The following is a 20,828-nucleotide window of genomic DNA, read 5'->3' as shown; positions in this document are numbered from 1 at the left end:
TAGTGAAGAGAAGGGCCATATGCACCCCAATGTTCATAGCAGCATTGTCCACAATAGCTAAATCGTGGAAGGAGCCGAGATGCCCTTCAACAGATGACTGGATTAAGAAGTTGTGGTCCATATATACAATGGAATTATTACTCAGCTATCAGAAGGAACGAGTTCTCAACATTTGCTGCAACATGGATGGCACTGGAGGAGATAATGCTAAGTGAAATAAGTTAAGCAGAGAAAGACAATTTTCATATGGTTTCTCTCATCTATGGAACTTAAGAACTAGGAAGATCAGTAGGGGAAGAAAGGGATAAAGAAAGGGGGGTAGTCAGAGGGGGGAGTGAAGCGTGAGAGCCTATGGACTCTGAGAAACAGACTGAGGGCTTCGGAGGGGAGGGGGATGGGGGAATGGGATAGGCGGGTGATGGGTAGTAAGGAGGGCACGTATTGCATGGTGCACTGGGTGTTATATGCAACTAATGAATCATGGAACTTTACATCAAAAACCAGGGATGTACTGTATGGTGACTAACATAATAAAAAAATATTAAAAAAAAAATGTTGTTCCATAAAAAAAGTGCCTGGTTCAGCTTGTAACTCAAACCATCACCCAAGTGATTTTCCTCATGACAATTGTTGTGCTTTGATATACAGTGGAATACAGTATTCCACTTCATAGTTTATAATACAGAATACTAAAAAGTGTGTGCTCAAAGGTCAAGGTTTAATAAAACTAATAATTTATACTGCTTCATCAAGAATAATCTTAAGTGAGGGGCGCCTGGGTAGCGCAGTCGTTAAGCGTCTGCCTTCAGCTCCGGGCGTGATCCCGGCATTCTGGGATCGAGCCCCGCATCAGGCTCGTCCGCTGGGAGCCTGCTTCTCCCTCTCCCACTCCCCCTGCTTGTGTTCCCTCTCTCACTGCCTGTCTGTCAAATAAATAAATAAAATCTTAAAAAAAAAAATGAATAATCTTAAGTGAAACCAGCTTTTTATTTTTCAGGTTTTTTAGACAATGTATGGCCTTGAAGAATACAGTGACAACTAGTTCAGTTTGGTGCAGCTGTCTGGACTAATGCACACAGTAGTTCTACCCACTATTGTTTTTTTGCATCATCCATGCAAAGGTCAATACAGTTTTTCCGGGATAATGAGATTCAAAAAAGTTATTTAACCCTGACTATTTATTTCAGCACCATTTTTGTTGCCAACCATTCACATAAAGGAATTCTTCAATGATTAGTTGGTATTGATTCTGAACAAATATAACTAAAACAAAACAAAACTGAAACTCCATACTGTCTTCTCTTTTAGTACTAGCCAGGCAGCTGAGAAGCCAACTTGCACATCTCTAATGCAGGGACCAGAGTTTTAAGCAGAGTATATATGTAGAGTTTGTGGTTTTTCTCTCTGGAACTTTTTCCTTCCTTTCCAGCTACAAATTGTGTGTTTCCTCAACTAATAAGGCTGCAGGTTTCTATCCAAAGTGATTGCTTTCTGATTGGCTTTTATCCCCTGTGGGAAATCTGCAAATGCCCCAAGGGAGAAAGTAGTGGTATAAGGTAGACTCATCTTGTGAGGGATGAGGGAACTCCCCTACAGAATTCGGCTTTCTTAAATGCTCCCTGTATTGGTTGATCTCCAGAGTATTTAAATAGTTGCTATCTGTATTTTAACAAGGTTTCATGATTTTTCTCTGCAGGAAGGTTTAGTCTGATAATAAGCAGTTCCCTCAGGACAGTGTGCAGGAGTCCTAAGGCCCAGAATCAAATGCATTACTTCACATGTGTTCTGATGAGTACAGAATTAGATTATCTTCCTAAATAATATTTTAATTAATGCTACTTAATATTGCATTAAGTTTTTGGCAGGCATATCCCACTGTTGGCATGTATTACACTTGTGGACATCCAAACTCACAGTCTTCTCCTTCACCCATATTTTATTGTTTATTAAACCACGTCTCCCTTGTCTAATAATAATGAAGTGTTCTTTGTGTTGAAAGCTGAACACTGTCATATTAAATTTGGGGTTTTTCACCATTGAAGCCTCTTGAATCTTATAAAGCTTGATTTTTTTTTTATTCACATTCCTCTCAACTTTATATTCTTTGAAGATCCTGTGTTCTATTTTGTTGCCATTCTGTAATAGTTATGGGAAGCATCACTGTGGTTTTCTGATGAAAACAGTAAGAAGTTCCCTATTCAAGTTAGGGGACACAAAGGCTAATTTTGTTATCCTCACAAAACACTTTTATTACCAATTATTTGAGAAAATAGGAAAATATATAGTACCCAAAAGATGCCATGAATTTAGTTATACTTTTAAATACATTTTTGTTTTATCATTCATAGCAGTTTACACATGCTTATGGAAGATTATCGAACATATAGAGAACAATTCCTGGTACATTTATGGGTTCATGATCCCTGCAAGAATTCAGACCTAGTGGTGGGGAACCACTAATCTGTAGCTTACTGTTAAACAAATTCTTCTGTATTCCTCTTTATTTTTTAATTAACTTTTTATTTGAAAATAGTTTCAAACTTACAAAAAGTTGAAAATTAAAAATAGTACAGTGTGTATGTGTATACACATAGACACACAGGGATTTTTTTCCTGAACATATGACAGTAACATCATGACCACTAAATACTTTAGTGTGTATTTCTTTTATTAATTTATTTATTTGAGAGAGAGAGCAAGCACAAGTAGGGGGAGAGGGAGAGGGAGTATCTCAAGCAGACTCCCTGCTGAGCATGGAGCCCAATGGGGGCGCAATCTCATAACACGTGAGATCATGACCTGAGCCAAAATCATGAGTCAGACACTTAACCAACTGAGCCTCCCAGGTGCCCCTTTAGTGTGTATTTTCCAAGTATAGAAATATTCTCTTACACAACCAAAGTACACTTATATTCCATATTTGGATTTTGTCAATTTAAATTCTAATTCATTTTCCATATTCTAATGGGAAATTCCAGTTTTATCATTTAGTTTTGTAATGCTCATTATAGCATTGTCCCATCTCCGTACAGAATCCGGTTTAGGGTCAGGTATTGCATTTCGTTGTCACAGCTCTTTAACCTTTAGTCTCATGGTTGTAGTAAGGAGTAACTCACTTCTTATTTAGCCTCAACCTTAGGCCTTCTATACTCTTCTTAGTGTTTTTATTCCTATTCCCCACTCCCCCACCTGTAGTAGCCACCTGCCTTTTGTCTCTTCAGGGGAGGTGCTGGGTGACAGTTTGGTCTTGAGAAAACTCAGATGGAAGATAAACAAAGGTTGGAGATATGTTAAAACTAGGAGAGAGGTTTTAAAGAAAATAAATTCTATATCATTCTATCCATTTGCCAGATCTAGTCTGCAAATTTGGCACTAGGTTTTCTAGAAGCCAGTTCATATTGGGAAACGAGATCAGTGTCCTGACTGACAGTTTTCCTAAGGTAAAAACAAACTGATTGCACATGGGAAGCATAATTTGGCCTGGTATCAAGATCAGAGAGAGAGATTTATCCCTTGAGGCTTTATAAAGAGGACACTATTGATTAACATCCTCAACAATGTCTTTACTATAAATAGGACAGTGGTTTCATAAGGCTGTTTTTTTTAATATATATAATGTCCCTCAATGTCAGCCAGTTGCCTAATATTTAAGTTGATTTCCATAAGGAGCCAAAATTATTTGATTTGGGGCTTGCTGCTCTGACTTTTCCAGAATAAAATTTCAGAGCAGTAGTGATTTAGTTGTAGAGCCCTTCTTCCAGTGAAATCTCGTGAGGAAGCCCGATGGATAATAGGAAAAGTGCAGTTGCAGTGGAGTGGTGTAACCTAGAGTGCTGTTAACGTACCTCTTTCCCTTCTCATTTTTCTGAAAGAGTTTCAATGGCCTCTCTGCAGAATGACTAGAGCCCTGAGCACATTTTAAAAACCACTTGTCCAGGAAAAACTGGTGGATTGCACAGCCTCAGTTTTCCACAAATAGATCTCCTGAACTAAATTTGTATTTTGTCCTCTGTTAGTATATATCAACATTATCTTAAATTGTACCAATTTTTAAAACTCCTTATTTAAATAGTACTATTTCCCTTATTCTCAGGCACTGATCTTTCCTTCTACTTCACAAGTCAACTTACTGTCCTCTCTATAAAAACAAAACAATATACCTTAAGCTATATACATCAAAGAAAGAGGTGAGCCTTTTCTAATTTAATGCTCATCTCTCTACCTGTGTCCTTGGATCCCATTACTTCCTACATCCTTCAGGACAGTATTCCATTATTTACCCCTGTGCTCTGGGTTCAGAACCTCTCCCTCTCCGCTGACTCCTTTTTTATAAGTCAAAAAGGAAAATTCTTTGTCTACCCAGCAGCCTCTTTTCCCTACTAGCTACCTCCCTTTTCATCTTTCTTGGTAGGCTAAGCTTGAAAAAGTAGCTTACATTTGCTAAATCCGCTTTGCTTCCCATTCTTTTCTATTTATTTAAAAAATGTATACACACACACACACACACACGCATATATATGTATATAAAGCATATAATATACACCTTTGTTTTTACTACCAAATTTAAGAAACAATATTATACAGTTGAAAGCCCCTATGTACTTTCTGTAATACATATCCTTCCTTTCCCTCAAAAGTAACCATTACCTACATTTGATGATGATTTCAGTACATTTCACTTTTACTGTGTATCTGTAGTTCCCTAAACAGTATATAGCTGAACTTTTCAACTTGAGTACCATGAATGACTTACAAGTGTGCCAAGATGTTGATCCTCTCAGCCTTTGGAACAGGAGACATATTATGACTAGACTTGTTCACATAACCCAGGGTACCACCCACATGCTACCATTGTCTGTGTGCCATGATATAAAAAAATTGGGGAGCACTGATAGGTAACATTGTTTTGTATACATTTTTAAAACTTTATAGCAACAGCATACTGTATGCGTTCTTTATGTTTTTTAGTCAGGCTTATGTTTGCGAGATCCATCCATTTTAATTCAGGTAGCAGTTTTTCAATTGTGTTTTGTTGATATATGGCATCCTATTATATAAAATATGTCATACTTCACCCATTTTCCTAATAATGGGTGCTTATTTAGTCTATAATTCCTGCTGTTACAAATAATGTTACTTGAAGATTCTTATGTCTCCTTGTATGTTAGTGTTTCCCTAGGGAAATATGCCTGAGCGTGAACCTGCTCAATTATAGGAAGTGTTCAGCTTACCAGATGTTGATGAAGGGTCAACCAAAGTAGCTATTTATACTTACCAGCAGCTTATGAAACTTACCTTTACTCCCATCCTCTTCGAACTTTGGTATTTTTGGTTTTTTTAAGTTTTGCTGTTTTGGAGGTAGATGGTAGTTCTGAAGATAGCAGTGATGGTTGCGCGACAAGGTGAATATACTTAATGCCACTGAACTGTACCTAAGAGTGATTAAAATGGTATATTTTATGTTATGTATATTTGCCACAGTTTTTTAAAAAAAAAACTTTGCTAGTCTGATGGGCATGAAATCTCACTGTTTTTATTTGCTTTTCCCTGATTATTAGGCATCTTTATATTCTAAATGGGGTTTTTTTGTTTGTTTGTTTAAGATTTTATTTATTTGTCAGAGTGTGCGGGTGCACAAGCAAGGGGAATGGCAGGCAGAGGGAGGAGCAGACTTCCCGCTGAGCAGGGAGCCCGATGTGGGACTCGATCCCAGGACCCTGGAATCATGACCTGAGCCGAAGGCAGACGCTTAATTGACTGAGCCACCCAGGCATCCGAAATGTCTGTTAATGATTTTTTTCCCTCTGAATTTCCTGTTCATACCTTTTTGTCCATTTTTCTATTGAATTTTTTTTTCTTATCAGTTCTTGGAAGTTTTTAATATGTTTTTGGTACTAATCTTTTAGTAGCTGTCTTTCCCTTTTTTAAAAAAGCTATGTCTTGATAAACAGAGCTTTTAATTTTAATGTGGTTGCACTTTTTTTCCTTTTTAATATCTACTGACTGTGTGTTGTTTAAGGAATCTTTCCTAAGACAGGGTCATAACAAAATTCACCTGTATTTTTTTCTAAAACTTTTATTTTTCAAGATTTTATTTATTTATTTTTGAGAGAGAGAGAGGTGAGCATGAGCGGGGCGGTTGGCGGGCAGGGGGAGAAGCAGACTCCCTGCTGAGCAGGGAGCACAGTGTGGGACTTGATCCCAGGACCGTGGGATCATGACCTGAGCCGAAGGCAGACCCTTAACCGATTGAACCACCCCGGCGCCCTTTTTTTCCTTAAATTTGTAAAGTTTGCTTTTCACATTTTCGCTTTTAATCTTCTTGATTTGATTTTTATGTTTGGTGTGAAGTAGGTATTCAGTTTTATCCTCATATAACTGATCTTTGAATACACATTCTCTTTCTCCTCCGCTGTTCTCGTATGTGGTTATATACATGCACAAGTCTGTTTCTGGGCTCTCTGTTTTGTCCTATCAGTCAGTTGTTTGTCCTTGTGCCAGTACTACACTAAAGCTCTAATAATAAAATTATCTAATTGGGCAATTCCCCTTTCCTCTGTTCTCCAGAATTATCCTAGCTATTCTTGGCTCTCTGCCTTTCTTTTGCAGTTTTAGAATTAGTTTATCAAACTCCACAGTTGAAGTTTTGATTGGAAATGTAGGTTTGTATTATCCAAATTTAGTATGATTTTTGAAGTTGTGTAGTTGATGAAAATTCAGAGAACCCAAACCTATATTTTATTTTTTTAAAAGAGAAAATTAATAATTAGTTCCCAATCCACCCCAAAACCTTAAATAATAAAAATCCACCAAGATTTTAACATAATATAAAATATTTAAAACAAATTAGTTGTTTCAACACTTACTAAACTGATTAGTATGTTTCTGGACAGAATGCAGTGATACTGGACAGTATCAGATATACCTTCTGTACTGCTCCAAACATGTATGATTGTAATGTGAATAAATAATGAGAAAATATGCTAAAGATGCGTGATGAAAACAAATAATTCTTAGCTAATAACCAAAGCCATTTAAAAATGATGATTTACTGATTGAGGACTTGCCTGGGGGAGATTTGGCATGAGGGTTGAGAGTATTGAGCGGTGAGTCCGGGTGTGCGGGAGGGACTTGGTAAAGGAGCTCACATTCAGAAGCTGAGAGGTGATGGGCACTTTTCTCTTCATGGCTCCTGAGACTACAGAAATAGATGCTCTGAATCATGGTCCAAAGCCTTCAGTTAAGCAACAAGATGAAAAAAATCTCAAAATAGATACCTCCTTGTGTTCTCATTCCTTTGTAGTTATACGGTGTGAGCATGAGAGTTGATCCTGTCAGTTAAATAGCTGAGACACAACTGCTGAGTGGACATAGCAGTCTCTGAGATTCATGAGCACTTTAAATGTGCACTCATGCAAATTCATTATAGTTTTTTAAAATTTATTTGATTAGTGACTTCTGGATTTGAAAAGTACAAGTTGTAGCAAATACTCAGAAGCAAAAATTCTTCAAGTGAGGAACTATGGATGCATAGATTAATTTGGGGAGTTGATGTCTTTGCAATATTTAGTCTTCTATACAACATGATTTTATTTCTTCCATTTATTTAGGTAGTTTTATAATTTCTTTATAAATGTAGATAAATAGGAATGCAATTTATGTTCATCTATCGCTTTTATTAATTTATCTGTAGATTCTTGGGTGTTGTACATACATAGTCATGTCTTCTGGGAATAATGAAATTTTGTTTCATCCTTTTGTTTAATTTTTTTTTTTCTTACTATGTCACCTGTGGCTCCCTGGACTTGTTAATGGAAGTGGTGATGATAAACATCCTGTCCCTTATTTTCCAGTAATTTCTAATAGGTTTCACCACTAGGTATGATGTTTGCTATCTCATTTTAGTAGATATCTTTTATGAGATTAAAGAAGTTTTCTGTAATAGTGTCATATAACCGTTGCTTGCTTGTGTAACTTAACTTTCACTTAACTTCTGTGTACCACAGTTTTTCAACTAAATCATGGTGGTAATAGTCTCTACCTCATGGAAAATTGTGAAGATAGAGTAAGTATATGTAAAACACTTAAAACCGTACCTGGCATATAGTATAAGTACTCTGTGTTAGCTGTTTTTACAGTTACACAAATCCTTGTTTGCTAAGAGATTTTTTTGTTTTGAAGTTATGAACAGGTATTGAAATCTTATTTCTATAACTCATATTTGACAGTCTTACTGGATTTTGTTAGGACATTAATATTTGTTGAGCTTAGTGGATTGACATGTTTATGCTATGACTAGAATTTAATTCTAATGACTTTGTAAGCCTTGGCATATTTAATGGTAGTTCCCGTTTTACATTTTTCTCTGGATTGCCTTTTAGAAGCTCTGTTTGTGACTTAGCCTTCCTATGCATCCAAACATAAGCATACTGCAATCATTAAAGAATCTGTTCCCTACTGCCAGGGAAATGTGTTTTTACACTTGTGCAGCTTCTTAGTGGAAGTCGATTACTTTGTCTATGTTTTGGTATTTTATTAACAGATCAACTCTGAGAGTAGATGAATAGTTACTAGGTGAACAAGTAGTTTGGGGGAATTTATCAATACAAGGAGCTTTGTTTTGGGGGTTCTCTTTTGAAAATTCACTAATGTTGAAAAGTCTGTGTAGGAACAAACTTGATAGAGTTATTTGTATACAGCTGGGACTGACTTTATGGACTGCTTTTCTGACTTGCTAAAAAGCTAAAGATTGACAAGCGCTTTCATACTGCATTATCCAGCTTGGCTTTTAACTCCAGGAGAACTGTGTTCACAAATTGATGCTCTATTCCTTTGGGATTGGTATAGAAGCATTAAATTGTACTAAAATATTCATATGTGAGTGCATTTAGCTGAAAGCAATTGATGTTCTGTTCCCAAGAGGGCAGGGAGAACTGCTGTATGGACCCGCAGTCCAGAAAACACCCTAAGCATGCTTCTTAAAGGTAGTTTCGTGGCCTGGATGATCAGAGTCCTGACGATGAGGCTTAAAATGACAAAGGAGAAGTTGTGGAATTTATAAACTGGGGTTAGGCTGTATAAATTGTTCAGTTGTGCAATAGTTAAAAACTTTTTTGCTGAGAATTAGTTCTGATTATATCTTTGAGTTCAAATTATGGCTTTGATTTCTTAACTAATTTTTATTAGACTGATTTCTTTAAACATTTATTCCAGAGGACCAATATCAGTGAAGTTGTTTTATTCACTATCATTTTATATATAAGGTTGAAATTTTTAAGTTTTGCAGGGTTTTGAACTCTTTTTCTGTATATAGCTGTTCAAAAGCATGCCGCTGTTATGATCAGTTGTATAGGCAGTCAATCTAATTTAACAGCTGGCATGAAAATCAATAAGGGTAGACAACAGATCTTTGTCTTAGCTATCTTTGTGTAGTAACTGGAAAGGAATAAAACTATTCTAAATTTCTGTTCTTATTCTAATTATATTTTTGTTTCTTTCACGTAAATGCTAATTTATTTTCTCATGTATAGCTTCAGATGTGATAAACATGCCCATGAATGTCAGAACATAAGACACTATAATAGAAAGAAATGTTTATTTAGAGGATAATTGATCATTTAGCATATGTACTTCAGTCCTTTTGTTCAGTTCAAGGCCAAAGATATGAATACTTAAAATCTTGTACAAAAGAATATTTGAACAATTTAGTCTAGTTATTTTATATATACACATATATAATTAATATATAATGTAATATATTAATATTAACCAAACGTAGTCTGAGGAGGAATTTGGGAAATGGTATGGTGTTTGGGACAAAAGAATGTATTCCATTTCCTTGAAGTGAGATTACTTAGAGGGTCTCTAGTTAGGTTGGATGAATGGTAAATTTATTATTTTCTTATGGGCACTTTCCTTTTCCACATTATTAGCACCACTAAAATTCTTATAACTTTAGAAAGTACTAAAAGGAGTCTTTGTGTAACTTGGGCTGAACTTCACAACTCTGGTTGCCTTTTTTTTTTTTTTTTAAGTAAACTACTTTTGAGAACAGTTTTGGCTTTACAGAAAATTTGCAAAAATACTCCAAAGAATTCCCATAAATCCTGTACTTGGTTTCCCCTGTTATTGTTGTTTTTTTTTTAATGTTATGTGAACTGTTTAATTTGATAATTGTCAAAACCACAGGATTCTAGAACTTAAGTTTTTTGAAGATGGAGAATTGTGTGAAGGCTTCTGTCAAGGTGATAACTTTCTAATGACTTTTTTATTGTAAAATCTAATAAAATTTGCCATTTTAACTATTTTTGAGTGTACAATACAGTGGTAATAATTACATTCACAGTGTTACGCAGCCATCACCATCTATGTCCAAAAGTTTTCATTACCCCAGACTGAAACCCTATACCCATTAGGCAGTAACTCTCCATTCCCTCCCACCCCAGCCCCTACTAATCTCTCATCTACTGTAGGTCTCTGTGATTTTTGTTTCTGCTAGATATTTCATAAAAGTGGAATCATAACAGTATTTGTCCTTTTGTGTCTTATTATAGTTATCATGTTTTCAGATTTCATTTATGTTGTAGCATGCATTAGAACTTCATTCCTTTTTGTGGCTGAATAATATTCCATTAATATTCCATGAACATTTTGTTTGGATATCCATTTATCTGCAGGTGGATACTTGGGTTGTTTTGTTTTCACCTTTTGGCTATTGTGAATAATGCTGCTATGAACATTCACATACAAGTATATGTTTGAGTTCTTTTGGGTTTATATTTAAGAGTGGAATTGCTCGGTCATATGGTAATTCTGTGTTTAGCTTTTTGAGGAACCACCAAACTGCTTTCCTCTGGTTACCTTGTAGCTCTCATAAGGTCTTTGGCATAGAAGTTATCGTAAGAACTTGAGAGTAAAGATCAAGAAATGCTGTGCAGAAGCAATGGCCTAACTCTCCTTAGTAATTTTAAGAAAGAGGTAGCTTGGCAAGGGAAAAAGAATACTGCTTGGGAGTCAGGTTCTAGTGCCATCTCTATTTTGTGGGACCTTAATTTTTTTCATTGATAAAATAAAGCGATTACATAGATAATCTCAGAGGTGCCTTACCACAAAATTCTACATAGATATATATAATTTAGCAAGTTCTAACTGACTTTGATCAATTAAAAAACCTTGCTGACAAAAAATTTGAAAATCAAACTTTTTATTTGACCTGCTAAAATGCGAAGCTTTGTAATAGACTGATTCTATATCTAAGTGCTTTGATGGCATATTCCCAAATATTTCAGTGTAAATTAATCATCTGAATAGTTTTAGCAAAGTATATAATAATAAACTTGGCTTTCTATTATTCCAGGTACGCTTGAGGAATAATTTCCCACAATGGAAAATCTGTGAATTAGCATAGAAGTGGATTAGGTAAATGCTGCACATTTAATTGCAAAATAGCTAAATATTAAAAATTATATTTTAGGGGCACCTGGGTGGCACAGCGGTTAAGCGTCTGCCTTCGGCTCAGGGCGTGATCCCGGCGTTATGGGATCGAGCCCCACATCAGGCTCCTCTGCTCTGAGCCTGCTTCTTCCTCTCCCACTCCCCCTGCTTGTGTTCCCTCTCTCTCTGGCTGTCTCTATCCCTGTCAAATAAATAAATAAAATCTTTTAAAAAAATTATATTTTAAATATTTTATTTATTTGAGAGAGCGAGAGAGATTGAGAGAACGAGTGGAGGGAGGGGCAGAGGGAGAAGCAGACTCCCTGTGGAACAGGGAGCCTGATGTGGGACTCAGTCCCAGGACCCTGGGATTATGACCCGAACCAGAGGCAGATGCTTAACGGACTGAGCCACCCAGGCACCCCTAAAATTGATGGTACTTTTTCATATATAAACTTAAGTTAGCTGTTCATCTCATCTCATCTTGTGTTAGTGATTTTTCTCCAAGATAAATATGCTGCAGTTTTATAGACTAGTGGTTTCCATTAAAGCAAATTACCAGTACTGTCATAATATTCAGTTATTTGTGGTATAATAGAAAAAGTACTGAATTTAAAATCAAAGGAGTTGAGTTAAGAAGCCAGCCTTGTAGGGGCTCCTGGGTGGCTCAGTCGCTAAGCATCTGCCTTCGGCTCAGGGTGTGATCCTGGGGTCCTGGGATCGAGCCCCATATCAGGCTCCTCTGCTAAGAGCCTGCTTCCTCTCCCACCCCCCCTGCTTGTGTTCCCTCTTCTCGCTGGCTGTGTCTCTCTCTGTCAAATAAATAAATAAAATCTTTAAAAAAAAAAAAAAAAAAAAGCAGCAGCCAGCCTTGTGGGTACACTATACATAATCTTGGACAACACACAGCCTGCCTGACACTGTGCTTTCTCTATAAAATGGGAGTAATTCCTATCCTATAGAGTCATTCTCATAGTTAAGTGAGACAATGTATGTAAAGTACAGCATGGTTACCAAATATCATAGACGTTCATGTAACTGTGATGATTAGTGTGCCATCTTGACTCCTGACAAAAACCTGAGCTAGTCCTAGTATAGGAGGATTGCCTAATGCTTGGGACATATGTTCAGCTTTAAATCAAGAGTGTGGGTAAAGTCCTCCATTCATGTAAAACTCAGTTTAGCCATAATCCTGCCTGAGAACTTCATAACACAGGTATAGAGCTGTTGGAGAAAAGAGCCACACATAGTTGTGCTTTGTGTTTTGGGGCCTCTTTCAAAAAGAGAAGAGACGTACACAATTTAGCAAACAGAGGAAATAGTTTGGCCTTTTAAATGAGCAACAGGATGAAATATAGCAATACTAATGCACAGAAGACTTGCAGTAATTCGAAAATATAGTTTGGTTAATCTACTTCTCAGAGACGTTCATTATTTGCTATGATAAATTCCATTTAACTCCTAAGCTGGCATTTGTCCTGTGTATGTGTGTTGTGTTTTAGCTGTAACAGTTGCTGTTTAAGGTAATGCCTCTGTAGTCTTCTAAACAAGAAGGTTGAGAAAGCATTTGCCATTTTGTAATGTTGTCCTAGCTGAAGCTGTCAGAGGGTTATTGTTGAGAACATAACAGTGGATCTCTGAGCTCTAGAATTACTTATAGGATGTCTTTAAAATTTTTGTCTTTGAAGAAATGTAGTTTTTTATGTTCCTTCCCCAACTCTAGAAAGGGAGACTGTTGGTAGAAAAGAAATTTTAAACCTGATTTTTAAAGAGATAAAGCAATACTGGCTTGACTTTTCTGCTCTGAAAGCTTCAGATTTAATTACTCCACTCATATTCATATTTCATATAAACAAAAAAAGTGAATGTTTAAATCTTTCTACTTCATTTAAAGTAAAGCAGATCTGGGGCGCCTGGGTGGCACAGCGGTTAAGCGTCTGCCTTCAGCTCAGGGCGTGATCCCAGCGTTATGGGATCGAGCCACATCAGGCTCCTCTGCTATGAGCCTGCTTCTTCCTCTCCCCCTCCCCCTGCTTGTGTTCCGTCTCTCGCTGGCTGTCTCTATCTCTGTCGAATAAATAAATAAAATCTTAAAAAAAAAAAATAAAGTAAAGCAGATCTGAAGTTGCTGCAGGCAGAATACTGTCCAATTCCAGAAAAAAGTGAATGTATGAGTTTACATTATAAACTCATGTAATTTCAACTTCATATGGATATATATGGACTTTGTTTTGTTTTTAGAGAGAGCATACAAGTCGGGGGGAAGGGCAGAGGGAGAGGGAGAGAGAGAATGTTAAGCATGGAGCCCAACATGGGCCTTGATCTTAAGACCCGGAGATCATGATCTGAGCTGAAACCAAGAGTCACCCAGGCACCCCATATATATATTTTTATATAACTAATATGATATGTCTTGGTACCTGAGTCTGGGGTATGTATCTCTCTATAAGATTGTGTTAGAATCTTGTAAAGAAATTTACCCCAACTTTCTAAGCCAGCCAGCACTGTCTAGAAAGTTGGGCAGAATTTCCAACTTTGTTGCTAGTACTATATGCAATAAAGAAACTAATTATCAATAAAAAATTTTCCCAATAGATTATCCTAAAGAATTATATCAAATTAGTAACCACTTCCTTGAGGTGGTGGTTGCCACTTTAAAGTGGAATATAGATAATAGTTGGCTGGCTTGTGCCTTCCACTTTAAAGATTTAGTGATCATTTAGTAATAATAATAATACCATAAATAATAGCATCTAACCTGTTTTGAATACTTCACATGGATTGAGTTATTTAATGATCACAACAGTCCTATTAGCTAGAGTTGTTTATCTCCATTTACACATGAGATTGAGATTTTGAGAGGTTAAATAACTTGCCTGAGAACACAGAGGGTATGTGGAATAGTCAAGATCTGAACCCATCTCTCTCTGATCTTATTTATTTAGTTATAATAGTGATTGAATAAATGTAGTGGTTTTATTTTCAACTTTTTAAAAAAGATTTTATTTATGTGAGAGAGAGAGCGAGTGAGCATGAGCAGGGGGAGAGGAGGGGCAGAGGGAGAGGGACAAGCAGACTCCCCACTGAGCAGGGAGCACAATGCAGGGCTGGACATTGGTCTCAATCCCCCTGGGATCACGACCTGAGCTGAAGTCAGATGCTTAACTGACAGAGTCACCCAGGCGCCCCTCATTGTCAGCTTTCTTAAGATTTTATTTACTTATTTGACAGAGATAGAGACAGCCAGCGAGAGAGGGAACACAGGCAGGGGGAGTGAGAGAGGAAGAAGCAGGCTCATAGCAGAGGAGCCTGATGTGGGGCTCGATCCCGTAACGCCGGGATCACGCCCTGAGCCGAAGGCAGACGCTTAACCGCTGTGCCACCCAGGCGCCCCTGTCAGCTTTCTTGAATTGAGATCTTAGCTCACTAATTTTCTGTACACCTGTGTCCTAATATAAAAATTTTAAATGTATAATTTTATTTTTTTATTACTTTAGCTGCATCCTACAATTCTGATAAGCTTTGCCGTTTTGGGTGTTTCATTCCAAGTATTTTTAAATTTCTATTAAAAAAATTTTTTTTAATTCAGATTATTTAGATACTTTTTTTGGAAAAGTATGTTTTTAAGGATAGATTTTTCAGGTCCTTCTAGAGTTTTAAGAAAAATTATAACTTATAAGAGGGTAACGTTTGATAGTTTCTTTTCAGAGTATGAATTTACTGTATTAAGCCAGTGGTTTTCATCTGCCTTTGGCTTTCCTGTACTGGTCCACACTACCTAAAATTTGATGGACTTTTGTCATCTACTTGTGACTCTGTTGCCTGCCCTCTTGTTTAATCCTGCTGCTTCTCGTGCTGGTCTTTAGCTTTGTTACAATGCTGACTTTCCTTTTCGGTTCTCTCTCAGTTTAAAACAACCTATAAATGATCTTGTTCTGAGCCAATACAAGCAAAGCAGACAGACACATGAGACTAATATCATTTTATCTTTAGATCTGTCAGACCATGTGCCATAGTATTCTTGTAGAGTTTACAAGAAAGCTGTTCTTCAGCTTATTCTAAAATTATCTTGGATCTGTACTGTCTAGTATGGTAACCACTAAGCTACATGTGGCTGTTGGGCACTTGAGATGTAATTAGCCTGAATTGAAATTGTATTATTAAAATTAGTTTTTTTTTAAATTTAATGTGGCTCTTAAGCTTCATTAAACTTAGTTAAGCTTATGGGTGGCTCAGTCAGTTAAGCTTCTGCCTTTGGCTCTGGTCATGATCCCAGGGTCCTGGGATCGAGCCCCATGTTGGGCTCCCTGCTTAGTGGGGAGTCTGCTTCTGCCTCTGCCCCTCTGCTCCCATCGTGCTCTTTCTCTGGCGTGCTCTCTCCCTCAAATAGATAAAATCTTTTTAAAAATTTTAAAAATTAAATATATGGCTCATGTTATAAATCTTTTTGGATTTAACAACAGCATTAGACAAAAATCACAATGTGCAAGTAAGAGATGGCTTTATCCTTAGCTTCTGCACTAAAATCCTCTGGAGAGTGGGACTCAGATAACACCTCTTGGAATTCCAGGTTTCCTGCACAAGGTTTGGGTTAAGCAGGAGTGATGTTCATTCTTTCGGAAGAAAGTAACCAAAACTGAAATAGAATGTTATGTTAGTCATGGTCAGAATGCTCTGATCATGTTGATTCCACAGGTTGGTTAAATTTCTGTAAAAGTTTTTTAAGATTTCATTCCAGTCATCTTTCTGTTTATCAGACATACAGGTTTATCATTTAGTTAGGACCAGTAAAACCTGCTTTTAAAAGCTTGTTTTGAAAAAATTAAATAAAAGCTTGTTTTGTCTGAAGGACTGAGGGAGCCAGAGCAGATGGGATAAGCTGCAAAAGTGGGCTCGTGCTTGGCAGAGAGTAGAAATGACTACAGAGGAATGTCATCCCCTGATCTGCTTCCTGCTTCCAGAGACCTTTCCACTTCTTAGTGGCAGGTGTGGAAAGCATTTGCACAAGAGACCAGAGCTCTGTCATAGTTTGATTTTTCCGCTCTAGATTGGATCATAGACTTTTATTATTATTTACCTTAAACTGTGATGTTAGACTTTGAGCTTCTCTTGAGGGCATGGGACAAAGAATCACAATTGTCCTTATATATAGTACCTGTAAGGTGTAACAGCAGTGTCATCAACAGTAAAATCATAGTTAACTAGTGTCTCTCAACTTTTTCCTGTTACAGCATACTTAGAAAATTACAGTGTTTGTACCACAGAGATTCTGGCTGCTCTGTACTTCTAGTCCATACAACTTTTTTTGTGTGAATTAGGAGAAAAAGTACCTCTTTCTCAAGTTACTTTACTGCCATCTGTTGGGTAATTATTGTAATAAAAATGAGTTCTGTAATGACTGTGATGTAAGTCACACCTCCCTCCAGAATTGTTCAGTGTAGTAGCTCAGCTGTATGTGGTAGCCTTGAGAGCACCCCAAGAGCCTCGTTGGCCGGCCAGTGGGCTGAGAGAATCAGTATTTGAGCAAACCTCAAGGCACATCAGTATCTTGTGAAACTGGACACTATGCTAAGGACTGAAGCCTCACAGTACCCTCTGAAGTAGGGATTCTTCTACTCCCAGTTTTTCAGATGAGCAGGCTGAGGCATAGAGAGGTGAAATAGCTGGCCCACAGTCCTGTGTCTGTCAGGTCGGTGAGCTGGAATTTAAACATAGGCAATGAGATTCTAGAACCTAGGTTCTTAACCACAGTAATATATTCCTCTTGCAAACAGGATGCTCCAGTTTCCAAGCCCTGTTCCTATTTCATCTCAGCCCACTGTAAGGTGTTTTAGAGCCCTGCCTGAGTTCCTTGGATGGGTCTACAGTTGTAGTCTTTCTAGGTTGTGACAAAGGAAGAGGAATTTGTGCTTTCTTCTGGTGCTGTTTCTCTTGAAGTAAGTGCTGTCCCTTCTTTATATTTCAGAATAACCTCTGGTCCTCTTAGTGCCCTGGTGGCTTTACTTCTTCCCACCAGTCCCCATTCTTCATTTGCAGAATGACCAACCGAAACTGTTGCCAACTCATGTAGGTTGATCTAATCTCATTTCTAGATTCCCTCCCTTTGTTAAGGCTCCCAGGATTTTATCTCCAGGACTACCCCTCCTTACTTCTCTGTCTGCTCCTTTCTTTAATCCTACCTCTTTTTGAACCCTTAATTGCTGCCCCTTCCAAAATCACATCTAATTTTCTATCCAAATTATCTTACTTTCTGATTTTAGAAGGTAAGTGCCTCAGGGCAGGGATTGCCTTGTTATGTTGTGGAGCAGTGTCTAAAGTGCTCCATAAATTAGCATCTGTAGAGAGTTTTATACATACTAATTATTATTATTAAAATACAGAAATGCTTTCTGAGCCGTAAGGAAGCATCCTAAGATAATTGTGTAATTGCCTGTACATGTTTTTTAAAAAAGAAGAAAAAAGTCTCTCTTCCTGCCTGAGAGAGCTATCCGATCTCAGAACAGCCGCCCAAATCCCAGGACTCTTTCTGGTTATTGTTTCAATGCTTTTATAGTTATTCAGAGAACCATGTTTGTAAGACAGTAAAATGAGGTCCTGTTGGTCATGTGAACCCATTTGGATCACTTACCCTGGTCAGAAAGGCAGGAATGGCCCTTTGGTTTGCTTTGGCCCAGAATCTTTAATTTCCTTAGTGACATTTATGGTTAAAGTCAATGGTATTCATTTCTCAGGGGTTTAAAGTAAATTTCATTTATATTTATGTAGATGTTTACTGCCAGAATGATCAACATTTTTTATTAGCATTTTATGATGCAAATGGAGCTTTTAAGACTTGTTGAATTTTAATGTAGACATGTATGTTAGAAAGACTCATTTACAGAATTATTGATCTTTTCCAGTGCTTGCTTTGAGAACGTACTTGGAAGAGTGGTTAGTGAGACAGTTTTCTATCTGGATGTTTGTCTTTCTTGTTGGCCTGGTTTTCCTGAATGTGAGACTTAATAAGTATATATATATATATATATTTTTTTATTAACAATTTAGTAATTGTCCTTTTTTGAAAAAAATGCTAGTCAGGATAACTGAAATGATAAAATTATCAGTTGAAGTTATCTATAAATCTTAAATAAAAAATAGTGGTGCTTTTTCTAAGAAAAGACGCTTATTTATCACTCATGGTAGTGGCCATGCCTGGAGAGAGAGAATGAGAGTGGGAGAGCACAAGAGGGGGGAGGGTCAGGGGGAGAAGCAGGCTCCGCACTGAGCAAGGAGCCCGATGTAGGGCTCCATCGCAGGACCCTGGGATCATGACCTAAGCCGAAGGCAGATGCTTAACCAACTGAGCCACCCAGGTGGCCCCACTTTATGCCTTTAAAGATAAGGCCTGGGTATATATCATCCCCTGGCCTGATCCTGTTGGAAAGAGTTGTAAGTTTTAAGCTGCATAAGAGCTGAGGGATCATCTGTTCTAGTGGTTTTTAGCTCTGGGGAGTATCCTGGGGAGCTTTTTAAAAAAGCTTCAGTTTTCAATGAATCATGGAACACTACATCAGAAACTAAGGATGTACTGTATGGTGACTAACATAACATAATAAAAAATTATTAAAAAAAAAAGCAGCTCCAATTTGGGGGCTATACTCCCTGTTTACAATTGAAAAACTGAGAGGGGGAAATTGACTTGTATACAGACACACACACTGAGGTGTTATGAAAAAATCATAGCATTATTTACTGACATTATCCTCAAATCTTGGTTGAAATGCTCTCACATTTTGGAGCAAGCAGTTGTTAAATTAAATCATAAGCAGTGCAGGAAACAAGGTGGGGCCGCCTGACACTGTCATTGACTTTAAAGTATCTGCCCTGTAATAAAACTGAGTGTGAAAAAGCCCCCTTCAGTGCCTTCCACCTTGTTCATATTGAGGAGAGACTGCTGTCAGTTGTGACCAAACCATAGCATCAGTTTGGTTACGTGGTAGATGAACCCCTACCCAAAGCAGGACTTGTTCAGTTTATGTGTGGGGAAAATCTTTTCAGTTAAAGCTTTAATTACATCTGGTAGACAGAATGAAGCAGCTAAGCTCTTTTAAATTAAGCACTTACTAGTTTTCCAAACATGGACACTTTAAATCTTTTTGATGAGAGGGGGCAGAGAGCAGCAGTCAGTAGTCATTCTCTTTGTTATTACTGGGGACAGAGAGAGGTGCAAATATTTTCATCAACATTTGCTTAGAAACTACTGTCTGGGGGTCCTTTTGTAAACCTTGAAATACAGAGGTTTAGCCAATTCCTTCAAAAGGTTTGTATTTCTTAGGGAGATTGTGCATGTGCACATGTAGTGTGTCTGTGTTTAGAACCTCTTAAGGCTGATTTGTACTTTTGTTTTTTCTAAATATGAAGTTTAATAAATATATCTTAATTATCATTTTAACAAATATCCTTTTATGAGAAGGCAAACAAGTCAAAATATATTTTAATATGTGTGAGTATGTGTTTATATGTACGTTGTGTATATATTGTGAATGGATATATATGGATATATATATTGATGTTGATATATATGTGATTGATACGTGTGTGTGTGTATATATATATATATATACATATATATAGTGAATGGATATGTACAGTGATGAGTTAAAATGTGGTATCTAAATAAGCAGCCCAGACAAAAAGTGCCACCTCACAGGAAATTGTTGAGATTAAGTGAAACAGTTGATGTAAAATGCTTAGCACATACTGCTCATTGATTTTCATTATCCGTATATTTATTATATCACCACTAGTATAGGAATTCAGAGGGAAAAGATGACTATGGATTAGATCGGGGAAGGAGGAAAGCATAATTTGAGTAAAACATATCACATCTATTTTATTTAAAATATCTTTAGCCTAAGACTTGAATTGCTAATAACAATACTGTGGAAGATATCATATAATATATATAAATACATATTAATGACATGGTCTCTTTTGTTTCAGGAGCTTTATATTGCTGTAGGAATATCTGGAGCCATCCAACATTTAGCTGGGATGAAAGACAGCAAGGTAACTACACAATAATAATCCTAAAAGAAAAATTTTCAGATTTTAAAATTTTGGTTTTACTCTGTTTCCATATAGTTACAATGTGTGTGCATTCAACCATTCAGATTAACACTCTGTCTAGGAAAGAAAGAGATACGAGGTACTGTTCACTGCTTGAAGCTATACCATTGGTAGGAGAGGCAGTGCTATGTTATGGAAAGAAGTGTGAGCCTGAGTCCCAACTCTGCCCCTTAGTTTACCACGTGATGTGTCTTGTCTACACCTCAGTTCTTTGCCTAATATAGGTGTTTGTTGATGATGTCTGAGGTCCCTTTCAGCTCTGACCATCTATGGGTTGAAAATTTAGG

The 20,828-nt window shown here is 37.1% G+C and overlaps 1 protein-coding gene across 2 annotated transcripts in view; it reads left to right on the top strand.

The window, feature by feature from the left end:
* ETFA (electron transfer flavoprotein subunit alpha) overlaps positions 1-20,828 on the top strand; it is a 77,488-nt gene that overhangs the window by 42,140 nt on the left and 14,520 nt on the right. The window contains exon 10 of one of the 2 annotated variants that reach the window (XM_002925477.4): positions 20,416-20,481. In XM_002925477.4, coding sequence (XP_002925523.2) covers positions 20,416-20,481 — 66 coding nt within the window. Of the gene's footprint in view, positions 1-11,356; positions 11,419-20,415; positions 20,482-20,828 lie in introns of those variants that run through there. The other variant, XM_034667996.1, reaches the window with a different exon arrangement.

This window comes from Ailuropoda melanoleuca, chromosome 9 (assembly GCF_002007445.2).
Source record: "Ailuropoda melanoleuca isolate Jingjing chromosome 9, ASM200744v2, whole genome shotgun sequence".
Taxonomy (NCBI): Eukaryota; Metazoa; Chordata; class Mammalia; order Carnivora; family Ursidae; genus Ailuropoda; species Ailuropoda melanoleuca.
The sequence above is the reverse complement of the archived record's forward strand: the minus strand, read 5'-3'. Positions and strand labels throughout refer to the sequence as shown.